The sequence below is a fragment of the Dryobates pubescens genome, chromosome 1 (assembly GCF_014839835.1).
Source record: "Dryobates pubescens isolate bDryPub1 chromosome 1, bDryPub1.pri, whole genome shotgun sequence".
Taxonomy (NCBI): domain Eukaryota; kingdom Metazoa; phylum Chordata; class Aves; order Piciformes; family Picidae; genus Dryobates; species Dryobates pubescens.
In genome coordinates this window covers 7528493-7541511 of record NC_071612.1, presented here as the reverse complement: position 1 = coordinate 7541511, position 13019 = coordinate 7528493, and the positions used below count along the sequence as shown (strand labels likewise).

At 46.4% G+C, this 13019-nt stretch overlaps 1 protein-coding gene across 1 annotated transcript in view; it reads left to right on the top strand.

Moving 5' to 3' along the window:
• ADAMTS9 (ADAM metallopeptidase with thrombospondin type 1 motif 9) overlaps positions 1-12724 on the top strand; it is a 90595-nt gene extending 77871 nt beyond the window's left edge. Inside the window, exons 33-40 of the mRNA XM_054161136.1 lie at positions 1323-1455; positions 1695-1789; positions 1949-2043; positions 2138-2271; positions 3738-3829; positions 7139-7243; positions 9299-9393; positions 10745-12724. Of these exons, the coding sequence (XP_054017111.1) occupies positions 1323-1455; positions 1695-1789; positions 1949-2043; positions 2138-2271; positions 3738-3829; positions 7139-7243; positions 9299-9388 (744 nt within the window). The 3' untranslated portion in view covers positions 9389-9393; positions 10745-12724. The remainder of the gene's footprint in view (positions 1-1322; positions 1456-1694; positions 1790-1948; positions 2044-2137; positions 2272-3737; positions 3830-7138; positions 7244-9298; positions 9394-10744) is intronic.
• The last annotated feature ends 295 nt before the right edge of the window (positions 12725-13019 follow it).

Sequence of the window (13019 nt, the reverse complement as noted above, 5' to 3'; positions counted from 1 at the left end):
CCTCCCTGAGAGTCAGAAAAGAGGAGTTAGAGCGTAGAGATCAGCCTCAATTAATTGGTATTTTCCCCCAGAGTTTCAGTGTGAAATGTCTAACTCGTTAATACAACTTCGTTGTGAAGAGTATTTCAGAGAGCAAGACCTTTGTCCTCACTTTGGGCTGCTGAATGTCCCAGTAACTACCAAGTGTTACCACCCTTCTCATCTCCGATTTTCAAAGGGATTTGATGTAAAAATACCATTACCTTTGGACAAAGAGAGTCCTGCCTAGCTCCTTAGTTAAGTTGTCTGGGTATGGATCCACTAAAGAATAAAGACCAAGTTATGAATTCCATGAGCTGTTGAAGGCCAACTCCTTTCTGGTGCACTCCTTTAGACTTAATAATTTCTAAATAGATGGGCATCATCATTTTCTTTGCAGCCTAACCTATTACCTGTAGAAAGACGTGATTTTCAGTTCTCAAATATTGAAAGGACAAGTTGTCCAAGGACAAGTGCAGAAGGACAAGCAGCACAAGCAAGCTGCTGCTGGGTAGCTCCAGTATATTGTGCAATTTGAGCCTTAAAATTGCCCTTGATTTGGGCTTGTTGGGGTTGACCCAGTGTTTCTGTAGGCTTAGTCATTTCTTCAGTGGGTCAGAAGACAGAGGATTTGTAGACTGTGGGGGTTATGGTGCATTTTGGGTAGAAAACAACCACCTATGTCATGTTTGTTCAGAGGCCTCTGTCAGTTCTAAGCCATGTCTCCCAGCCACCAGGAGAGGATTTCTGCCATTCAGGCTTTACAGTGAACATTGGAATCATAGAATGGTCTGGGTTGGAAGGGATCTCCAAAGGTCATCTAGTCCAACCCCTCCTGCAGTAAGCAGGGGCTTACTCAACTAGATCAAGTTGCCCAGAGCAATGTTGAGCCTCACCTTGAATATCTCCAGGGATGGGGCCTCAACTACCTCCCTGGGCAACCTGTTCTAGTGTTCCACTATGCTCTTGTGTTCCGTTACTCTCTTGTGAGACCTTCCCAGTGTGAGAAATAAACAATTTCACATGAGCACACAGTTCAGCTTAACCAATACTGCCTCATCCTGTAGAGTGTTTCAGTGCCAAGTGAAGTTCAGTTGTCTACTTGAAATAGTTAGTGACAATGATAATAATGAAGGGATTAATAATAGAAGGGATTACTTGTTTGATTAAAATTAAGCCTGTGTTTGAACAATTTGCAGGACTGGGGCTTTTGCTGCTGTCTCTTGATATAAAGGAAACAAGCTGCCTTTGTTCTTCTGAAGCCCAGAAAGCCTTGAGATAAAATACAAATCTCTGTCTTGCAGTGCTCTGTCACCTGTGGAGTTGGAGTCATGCACCGCTCGGTGCAGTGTCTGACAAACGATGACCAGGTCAGCAGTTTGTGCCATGTGGATCTGAAACCTGAAGAGAGGAGGACGTGCCATAACGTCCATGACTGTAAGTCTGAGGATTTGCACCTTCCTTTGCCTTTCTTGTGGCTTCAGCATCGCTTCCCATCGAACTCCTAGAGCTGAGCAGTATCTCCAAGCATTGGGAGCCATCCAACAAAGTGCTAAGGCACTTCAGGGAAACCTCTTAAACAAGATGTTTTGAAGCTTTGGATGCCTCACAGTGTGACATGAGAAATGTTGACGTACCGTTGTTCAGTGACTACAAGTCTCTCTGGTTTGTTTCAGGTGAATTACCAAGGAGTTGCAGAGAAGTTAAGAATCTCAAAGGTGTCGCTGAAGATGGTGAATATCTCCTTCAAGTCAAAGGAAAGACGTTAAAGGTGCGTTTCAGCAACAGATTGATAGCTGATGCATTTCCCGAAGGCGCAGGAGGATCTTGCATGTGCTCTTCATTTCCACTCCTGTTTTTTCTCCCTTCAATTTTCTCAGCAATCCCCTTGCACATGATGCCTGACAAAATTCTGCCTTCTCTCTCTCAGGTGTATTGCTCTGGAATGCATACTGACAGCCCAAAGGAGTACATAACCCTTGTAAATGGGGATGCAGAGAACTTCTCAGAAGTGTATGGATACAGGTAAGAAGTCCTTTAATCCTGAGCTTTGCAATGTTTTTGTTTCCCATGCCAATATTTTCCAGTCATGAGTAGAAAGGGTTTTCTTCTGATTTAGGTTGCATAACCCGACCGAATGTCCGTATAACGGGAGCAGGCGAGAAGACTGCCAGTGTAGGAAAGATTACACAGCAGCTGGGTTTTCCACCTTCAGCAAAGTAAGGCTGGACCTGAACACTATGCAAATAATAAGTGAGTAAAAACAGGGCCTTGCCATTAAACACAATACAAATGTTTGTCTTACACAAATATAGCTGTAACTGCAAAGGAGCAGTGGTACTCTAGTGAGCAATATTCCTGAGCTCTCCTGTTAAAAGCTGCTTTAAAACTTGGTCACCTGTTTGCTGCATTTCACTTAGAGACCACAACTCAAGTACATCAGAGATGCTTATGTTATTGCTCTGTAATATGGAGAAATAATAAGACAGTCACTGGTTCATCTGCTGTACAGAATGAATATCTTCGTTTAGTTTGGTCTATTTTCAGACTAGATTCAGGCAGAAAGCTTACCCAGGGAGGAGCTGGCCCTCCATTTTACACACAGATGTGCTGGGAGATGCCATTGCAGGGGTCTCGCTGGAGTAGGGATGCTGCTGCCTCTGGGATAGTGTGGTGGGGTTGCAGAAGTGGCTCTCCACAGTCAAACCACAGGAAAATAACTTGTGTTGAAAGTGATGGAGCTGGGGCCATGGATTTGCAAGGGAAGAGGAAGGGGCTGTAGCTGTGCAGTATAAGTGGTATCTATTAGTGGGAACTGGGAACCATCCAGCTGCCAGAGAGCCAGCAGCATCCTTTAGGGTTATAGTTTCAGTCCATTTGACTCCAGGGATGCTATCAGTTTCCAGCCAATGTTATAAAACTATGACAGACTGTTGGGGATTCATTCAGGAAAGAGCAAAGATAATTATTTTTTTTTTTTAGCAAATCCAAGTCCATCTTTGTACAATGACTCTTTAACTGCTAGGGGCTTTTTATCACTTGATTTTCAAACCATGAGACCTCCCAGACTATCAATCTGTAAAAAGCTACTAATAGTCTGTAAAAAGCTCCTAGGTAAAGATCTCAAAGGAACCACCCTCATGGAATTTGATACCAGCTCCCTTTGAATTTCAAGAGGCACTGGGCACCTACCTCTGTCAGACAGGAGCTATCTCGCATCCCCATCTAAATGAGTCTCAGTTACTTCAGATCCCGACAGAGCAAAATGCTCCAATTGCCTTTTGAAACCTCAACCCCTGGGCTGGGGCAGGCAGGAGAGCACAGAGATTGTTTGCCTTTGTTTAAAGGGAAGATTTAGGAGATCTCATAGCAAGTCTTGCAAGTGGGGAATTTTCTGATAGAGAAATAAAACCCAGGTCATGGGTTTGAGTTCTGTGGTTATTTATACCCAGGTCCTAAATCACCAACGTACTGTGAGCTGTAAGCATTGAGCCTGTGAGTGTCCTGTTAAATTCAGTGCTCACGTGTCAGGGAGCCACATGGGGGAATGAATTGGGGATTTCATGTTAAAAATTCGGCAGACGAGGTCTTGACTCTGAGATTAATGCATGAACCCAGCTTTAATGAGTTTAAACATTAGCAGGAAGCATGTTTCCATTTGTTTTGTACTCTTTCCCTGCACCTTTCTTTCCATGTTATTCACCAACTGTTCTCCACAGCGACTGATTTACAGTTTGCACGGACACATGACGGACGGCCTGTGCCTTATGCCACTGCTGGGGACTGCTACAGTGCAGCCAAGTGCCCACAGGTATTTGACAACAATATTTTTCAGGAAATGGTGCCATTTGTTATTTGCAGGACCTTTATTAATTACTACTGATTTCATCAGCCCAACTTCAGTCCCAACCTCATCTCAGTGACACAAAAGTTTTCCCATTGTCTCTGCAAAAAGAGACCTTCCCCAGGGCCTCAGTAAAGGAGAAAAGGAAGTGCAAACAAGCTGTGGGAGAAGGACTGGGCTTTGCATGTGTAGTTGAAGGCAGGAGAATCAGTCCAAGGCAGTGCAAATGTTGGGCAGGGAAAAGTAGTAGTGGACCAGGCCATCAGGATGCCCTTAGACCCTGCCTCTGTGCTCTGCAATCTCATATCCGCTGAAACTACTGTTTGCAGGAGTGCAATAAGATGGGTGAGATAACCCCTCTGGTGGAGAAGGCAGCAGACAGACAGTGGGACTCCAGGCATGCCTGAAAATGAGAGGACATTTGTGGGGTTGGAACAGGTCAGGTTTCTGCTGCTAGACAGAGAGAGCCCACCTGTCAGACCACAGTGGTAGCTGCCAGCTGCTGCCCTTACCCTCTCCATGCCTCATTGCTTATTTTCACAGCAGCCTGGTGGGACCATCGCTCACTCCACTTTAGGGCTGGGAAAACATGGACAAAATGAAGGTAGTGCCTTTGCATCAGGGCAAATCCGGCCTGTCCCAGCACTGCAACGTGCCCAGCAATGGAAGCACAGAGCTGCACACAGGCTAAGTCCCTTCTCAGTAGTTCTGTGAGATGTAGGATATCCAGCCCAGTTGCTTGGAAAAATGATGCATTCCCAAAAGTCTTTAGGAGACTAATGAATGCTGTGCTACAGGTGGTTTGCTCCTCATCCCCAGCACACCTGTCTTTTGAAGAGCTGGAGGATGATAAGTGATACTTTTGGATGGTCCAAGGTATTGGGTGGGCCATATGTGCAAAGTGCATAAGCTGGGAGGCACAGCCACAGATGGCAGAGGACAAACCTCTCCATCTCCTTCCCTCCCTGCTTTTGGAGCTGATGCTTTTCTGCACAGCTCAGCAGCTTAGGGATTGACAACTTAGCTCAGGAAGGTTCATGAATGTTAATATCCATCCACCTGACCCACACAGTTTGCTCCTCACAGAAAATCAGCATTCCTAAAGTAGAAAAGCTCACAGCCACTTGGTACTGCATAGCCATGCTGGGCTACCAGTCAGCCCGGGGATGTGTCCAAAGAAGCCCTCCTTGGGTCCAGAAACAGGCAGGGCTGGGGTCTGCCATGGGGGAAAGGGGAAGGCTTGGCATAGCCTTTAATTTTCTATCCATTTTGAGACAGGGTGGAATGAAGTGAAGGATGGTTTTAAGAAATAAACAAATGAAAGCGTTATGATTTTGCTGAAGTCTGAGGGGAAAAAAGCTGAGTGGAAAATAAGCACAAGTGTGCCCTCTCCAGTTGAGGAGGGAGCAGTGAAAGCAGCTGCAGCAGGTCCCTGGGGTACCTTTCCCATCGGCTGCTAGAGCACGTTCAGGTTCTGCAGTTTGCCATGGAAAAGCCGAGAATGCCCTCAGCCGGCAAACCATGAAAAAGCAGTGAAAGCCACCCAAAACTAAACTCCTCCTTCCCTGCAGCCACCGAGGAGAAGGAAATTCCTCACCTGAGACATGGTGTGATTTGTACAATATGTGCTAATGGTGAAGGGATAAAGTGTACCCTCAGCAAGTTTGCTGATGACACAAAACTGGGAGGGGTGGCTGACACACCAGAAGACTGTGCTGTCATCCACTGAGACCTGGACAGGCTGGAAAACTGGGGCAGAGGGTAACCTTATGAAATTCAGCAAGGGCAAGTGCAGGGTCCTGCACCTGGGGAGGAAGAACCCTGTGTGTCAGTACTGGTTAGGGGTTGACCTGCAGGTCTGTGGGGAAGACCTGGGAGTCCTGGTGGACAACAGGATGACCATGAGCCAGCAACATGCCCTTGTGGCCAAGATGGCCAGTGGCATCCTGGGGTGCATCAAGAGTGTGGCAAGCAAGTCGAAGGAGGTTGTTCTCTCCCTATACTCTGCCCTGGTGAAGCCTCATCTAGAGTACTGTATTTAGTTCTGGGTTCCCCAGTTCAAGAATTATGAGGAACTGCTTGAGAGGGTACAGCAAAGGCCTACAAAGATGATTAGGGGACTAGAACATCTGTTGTATGAAGAAAGGTTGAGGGAGTTGAGGCTTTTTAGCCTAGAGAAGAGAAGACTAGGAGGGGTGGAAACTTATCAATGCTTATAAATACTTAAAGGATGGGTGTCAGGAGGATAGGACCAGTCTTTTTCCAGTGACAGGACAAGAGGTAAGAGACACAAACTTCAATATAGGAAGTTCCATCTAAACATGAGGAGGAACTTCTTTACTGTGAGGGTGTTGGAGCACCGAAACAGGCTGCCCAGAAAGGCAGTGGAGTCTCCATCTCTGGAATCATAAAAACCTGCCTGGATGCTGTTCTGTGCAACCTGATGTAGATGAACCTGCTCTGACAGGGGGATTGGACTAGATAATCTCCACAGGTGCCTTCCTTGGATGATCCTGGACTGGATGAGGCACTTGGTGCCATGGTTTAGTTGATTAGATGGTGTTGGGTGATAGGTTGGATTTGATGATCTCGAAGTTCTTTTCCAACCTGGTTAATTCTATTCTATTCCAACACCTATCATTCTGTGATTATCAGTATCAGAGCAATGAAAAAGACCCCAAAACCAAAAAAAGTGGAAAACACTGTAGACACGATCATGTTAGAAAAGTGACACAACAGCAAGACCTGGGGACCTTGAGTACTGTGTCCAGTTCTGGGCCCCTCAATTTAAGAAGGACATTAAGACTCTTGAACATGTCCAGAGAAGGGCAACGAGGCTGGGGAGAGGCTGAGTGAGCTAGGATTGTTTAGCCTGGAGAAGAGGAGGCTCAGAGGAGACCTTATTGCTCTCTACAACTACCTGAAGGGAGGTTGTAGCCGGGAGGGGGTTGCTCTCCTCTCCCAGGCAATCAGCACCAGAACAAGAGGACACAGTCTCAAGCTGCACCAGGGGAAGTTTAGGCTGGAGGTGAGGAGAAAGTTCTTCACAGAGAGAGTTGTTAGGCATTGGAATGGGCTGCCCCGGGAGGTGGTGGAGTCACCGTCCCTGGAGGTGTTCAGGAAGGAATTGGACGTGGCACTTGGTGCCACGGGTTAGTTGTCATGAGGTGTTGGGTGACAGGTTGGACTTGATGATCTTTGAGGTCTTTTCCAACCTTACTGATTCCATGATTCTATGATTTTGGAATAACCAGGCTCATCTGCTTGTTTTTTTAGGGTCGCTTCAGCATAGACCTCTATGGGACAGGCCTATCCTTAACAGGAACAGCAAAGTGGCTCTCACAAGGGAATTATGCAGTGTCAGAGATCCAAAAATCCCCAGTAAGTTGTAATTTTAATTGTGGTTATATTCACTCCTGAGATGTGTTCAGTTGCCACATTGTCTTTTTGTGGCAACACCTTCTATGTCAAGACAAACAAAAAAACCTAACATCTGACATGAAAATGTTGCCCATAATTGTATGGGGTGCAAGAGAGGCTAGCAGGCTGAATTTGATTTGAGTTCTTGCAGTTAATTAATGAGCCTGCTTAACTATGAAGCTGAAAACGCTGCGTGCTGTGGAACAGACTTATCCTTAATTAGTTGTCTGAAATGTCCAGCGTGAAGCCTGCATCAGAGGGCAGGCAGGACAGGGTGCTACATGGTGATGGCTGCAGAGTGGGGCTTGACTCACTGGATGGAGTCCAGGTACCAAGCAACAGCCGTGAGCAGAAATTGTTCCCAGAATGCTGCTCATGTGGCTGGGCTGGGCCGGATTTATCTGCCTGGGACATCCCTCATCACCTGGGCTCTGGTGCGTTGGGGCTGCCCCACAACACACTGCACCCTAGGGCACTGTCCCCTGTGTATGCCCATGACTCTGCTCATCTGAGGCCTTCAGGAAAGCTAGGTAGGCTTCAGAATCACTCCATAGCCAACTTTGAACGTGTATGGCTTAATTTGCCTGCCTGGTAACACCCCTATCATTCTGTGCCTTCACACTGTTGCTTCTGTGTCATGTTCTGAAATTGGAGAAAGCCAGGATCATGTTTTTTGGCTGTTACTTCACATGAGTCATCCCGATTGCCCCTGTTAAAATACTCCAAAGGAGGTCACTGTAGTCATTCAACAAAAAGCAATTGGTGAAATATCCTGTCCTGTACTGCTTTCACTCTCCCTGGTTCTGGGTAGGCCCTTACCCCATGGTCCTCATCAGTAATAGTGCTCTCACAGGAGAATGAGATGCTACTGGTCTGACCATGCTGCAGGAAAACATCCTCCAATGCAGGTAGAAGAGGAGCAGTAGAGAGCCCACGTTTGTTCTGGCAGGCGCTTTGTTACTCTTCTCCCAGGAGAAGCCTGGGCAGCTGACTTTGAGGCTGCAGAGGGAAGACACCATCATGGCTGGCAGAATTAAAACTTTAAGGGTCAGGGGGTCTAAGAGACAACTCTTACCTCCATCACTCGGTGGCATCTGTCAAGTGCAGTTCCAAGGGTATAATTGCCCGGAGAAGCAGAAGAAAGGCATTGAGAGAAGAGATGATAGCAACCTGCAGTAGTCACAGATCAATAGTGTCAAGGGCAGGATGGAGCTTGTTTAAAAAGAAATGCTTTGTGCAAGCTGCTCCTGCTCTTAAGACCAATTTTCTGGTAATTGAGGTTTGAATTCCCCTCAAGGTCCATTGCAATGACTGAGAGGAAAAAGACTCCGCCAAAGGTGGAATGAGAAGGGCCAGATGAGGTATTAATCTCCTGACTCAAGACCAAAGTCAGACCTGGAGATTGGGCCAGACCCAAAGCTACTCCACATTTTGCTTTGTCTCTTCTGGCTGTGGAAAAGCAGAGCTGAGGAGATTTGGCACCTTCGCAAATGGCATAACCTCACCCCATCGCTTTCCCTTGTCTTGGCTTTGGAGCTACTCCAGGCCTTTACAATCTGAATGGATGTTTCTTGCTATTGACTGCAAATATCCTTCCTGTACCCTTCACATGCTCAGGCACAGCTGAGGAGCTGTTATGTCTAGATGTGGTTTTGCTCTTGCATGAGTCAAGTTTTCCACTCAATACAGTCACTCACTCTGGGGCAAATTGGAGAAGGCAGATACCCTTGAGAGGTCCCTCCAAATGGTCTTCTCCTTGGGCATCTTTCAGTGTACTAAATCAAAGCTACCCTTTCTTATTTGTGTTCACCGTCTGCTCTGGTAGCACTAAAGAGAATTACATTTGCATATATTTAAATACAATGGGCATTTCATAGATTGATTTAGCCATCATTTATTTTATTTCCCTGACATTTTCTATTAAAATCTCTGGCTAGAACAACCCAGGTCTGGCCCTTCTGCAGCACGGAGTTCCTGAGCCCTGATGTGAGATATTATTTCTGATTTTGCCTGCAGGATGGTACCAAAGTAGTAGGAAAATGTGGTGGTTACTGTGGGAAGTGCACTCCATCATCTGGAACAGGCCTCGATGTTCGGGTGTTATAACGACGGTGAGTTCCCAGCTGCTTCTGCATAAAGGGAAATCTCTCTGAAAACATCCCAAAGGAGCAGGTCAGGCCATGCTTGCAAAAGCACTCTTACAGCATCAGTGACAGCTACCCACTCCATCGAGCATCCAGGGAACAATGCAATCCCATGCTCCCAGTCTTCTCTTCCCCTTACTGGTATAACACTGTCAAATGGAAACACACTTCCCAGCTCTCTGGTGCCCTCTCAGGCTCTGCCCTTGTGCCAATCCTTCTAATTCTAATTCCTGAACATGAGCCAGCAGTGTGCCCAGGTGGCCAAAAAAGCCAATGGCATCCTGGCAGGCATCAGAAATAGTGTGGCCAGCAGGAGCTGGGAAGTCATTCTGCCTCTGTACTCAGCACTGGTTAGGCCACACCTTGAGTACTGTGTCCAGTTCTGGGCTTCTCTGTTTAAGGACTTTGAGACACTTGAACGTGTCCAGAGAAGGGCAACAAGGCTGATGAGATGTCTTGAGCACAAGCCCTGTGAGGAGAGCTGAGGGAGCTAGAGAAGAGGAGGCTCAGGGGAGACCTTATTGCTCTCTACAACTACCTGAAGGGAGGTTGTAGACAAGTGAGGGTTGGTGTCTTCTCCCAGGCAACCAGCACCAGAACAAGAAGACAATCTCAAGCTGCACCAGGGGAAGCTTAGGCTTGAGGTGAGGAGAAAGTTCTTAACAGAAAGAGTGATTTGCCATTGGAATGTGCTGCCCAGGGAGGTGGTGGAGTCGCCATCCACGGAGGTGTTCAAAAAAGGCCTGAACATGGCACTTGAGGCCATGGTTTAGTTGTCAGGAGGTATTAGGTATTATGTAATAGGTTGGACTTGATGATCTCTGAGGTGTTTTCCAACCTGGTTGATTCTCGGGGGAGACCTTATTGCTCTCTAAAACTACCTGAAGGGAGGTTGTGGACAGGCGGAGGTTGGTTCTCCCAGGCAACCAGCACCAGAACAAGAGGACACAGTCTCAAGCTGCACCAGGGGAGGTTTAGGCTGGAGGTTAGGAAGAAATTCTACACAGAGAGAGTGACTGCCGATTGGAATGGGCTGCCCAGGGAGGTGGTGGAGTCGCCATCATTGGAGGTGTTTAGGAGGAGACTTGATAGGGTGCTTCGTTGCATGGTTTAGTTGATTAGGTGGGTTGGGTAATAGGTTGGACATGATGATCTTGAAGGTCTCTTCCAACCTGGTTTATTCTAGTCTAGTCTAGTCTAGTCTAGTCTATTCCATTCCATTCCATCCCATCCCATCCCATCCCATTCCACGAATTCCAGGTTTCAGAGGTGAAGACAACAATCTGACTCTAGCATGCACCTTGTCTGTGTTCTCCAGGTTCTCTGAGAGCAGCCAGCGGAGATGAGACGGATGAAGGATAGCGATGCAATACCTCTGCCTTCCACTTTTGTATCTGTTTATGTGTGTATATAGATCGCATATTCTTAATGTACAGTATAATATTTATGTTTGGAATTATTTATTTTGATTTAATATTTTTGTACGTAAAATCATTATATTAAGGCTGCTTTTCCTATGTTTTATTTTTTATTGTCAGATCCTGCAGTCAACCCACTGCATTTTGCGTACTCTACATTATATGTAGCATTATGACAAGTGATACTTTATTGTCACTGTATTCAGTTGTTTACTTTCAATCAGTAAATTTTCCTTCAGTTACGGGCTGCTTTGGCCCTCCACGGTGCTACACAATCTGCACAGGGGTATTTTTGGCATTTCAATCTGTCTTTCTGTAAGGCAAATGGACAAGATGTGCTTAACATTTTATTTTTAGGGATTAGGCCGACAGCACTCAAGGAAAACATGACAATGAATACAGTGCTAGTTGCATTAGCAATCTTTATCTTTTAGGTATGTTTTGAATTTCACATGACCTCTGTGGCCAGCGCTGAGACCGCTGGTTTGGTGCTAACATGATATTTATTAATGCCCTGTAGTTTTAGTTAATCCAGTGCCTTTATCAGTGGGGAGGAAAAAAAGGGAAGAAAGCAGAAAAATTGTCAGGCGATTCAAATGAATTAAGTTCCACCTCAGGTTTAGGAAAATTCCTGCAGATGGATCTTCAGCTGGAGCCCCTAGCTCATAGGGCTCAGAAGTGAACTCACTTCTTTTAAAAACAAAAAACATATCTTTGTCTCCTGATTGTGCCCCTGTGCTTCCTGGCTCCATCTGGAAGCAGGGCATTAACTCATCCCAGACAGGCTGATCAGGCCATATGTTTCCCTGGGCTGTGTGCTGAGAAGCGATGCAGTTTCTTGTGGGCATTGTCACAAAATCCTCCCATGAAGCCAGAGGCATCCCTGCCGCATTATCTCCTCACAGAGCCAGTGAGGACCGCAGGGTCCACGGCAGGGGATGGGGACATGCTGCCCAGCCAAGCCACCCCTTCCTTTTGGCTGGGGGACTCCATTGCAGGCACCTGCAGCGCTTCCCCAGCTTCCTACTCACTCACAGACCATCTGCAAAGGGAGGCTTCAGCGCCGGCTCTGCCTCATTTCAATAAGATCACTCTGTACTTGCAGATAACTCTGCCCCCCCTTTCAAAAACAAGCTGCTTTACGCCTACTTCTGTGTTGCTTCAAATCTTCCTGGTAAGGCATCTGCACTCCTTGCCTAGCTGCCAGCCCTTGTACAACCAGACCTTTAGCATTGGCGTTTTTAATATATAAATTGAGGAGACATCTGCCGTGGGTGAGTGATGGCTCCTGCCTGTACATAGCCTGCCGCTTGTGCCACGCCACGCTTCCGCAGAGCTTCGTAGCACGCTGAACAGGGGTGATGTGACCAGATTATTTTTGTAGTCTATGACTATGTCCCTTATCTCTTTCTCCACAATTTTACTTAGCCATAGGAAGATGCTGCCCCGTTGCCTTCTATCTCGGGGCAGCCAGGAGCACAAAGTACACGGAAAGGAAGCTTTTCAGCACAAAATTGCCAGCAGTTTGGAAAACCAGAGAGGGTTGTCTGCCACTTCAGATAGCCCTTTCAATTTTGGATGCAAATAGTTTAACAAATGTAACCTCAGGATCTTGTGTGAGTCTTTTGCAGAGCTCCCCAAAGGGTGTGTGATCAGTCTGTTACAAAGCAGCTGGATCAATTGTAGCAAATGATCAGATCCCTGGATTCCTAACCCATGCATGTGTTCAGCCTTTGGAGTGAAACCTGTCAGCCTGACAGTTAGGGATCAACACATTCACATCAGCCAGGAGACACCTCCTGGGGAGCAGGGCTGTGTTACAGTCCAGCAGCTAAAGAACTGGTGCTCTTCACTTACTCTCTGCTGCTATTATTAATATTCAAAGAATGAGACTCTTACCCATAATTTGGGGGTTTTCACTTAACAGCACATAAGCAGATAGGATCATATCTTGGAAAGTCTAATTATTCACCTGCGGTGTTTGTCTATGCAAAACAAGAAATTCTACTTTTCTGAGAAAAATGCCAAAAATACCATTTCAAAGGTGAAATAAAAGGGAAAAAGGGAAAGGGAAAAAGGGAAAGAGAAAGAGGGGGGGGGGAAAGAGAAAGGGGGAAGGAGTAGTAATGGAATAGTGGCTTTTTAATGATAATTGATTATGTATAATTTCTGTAG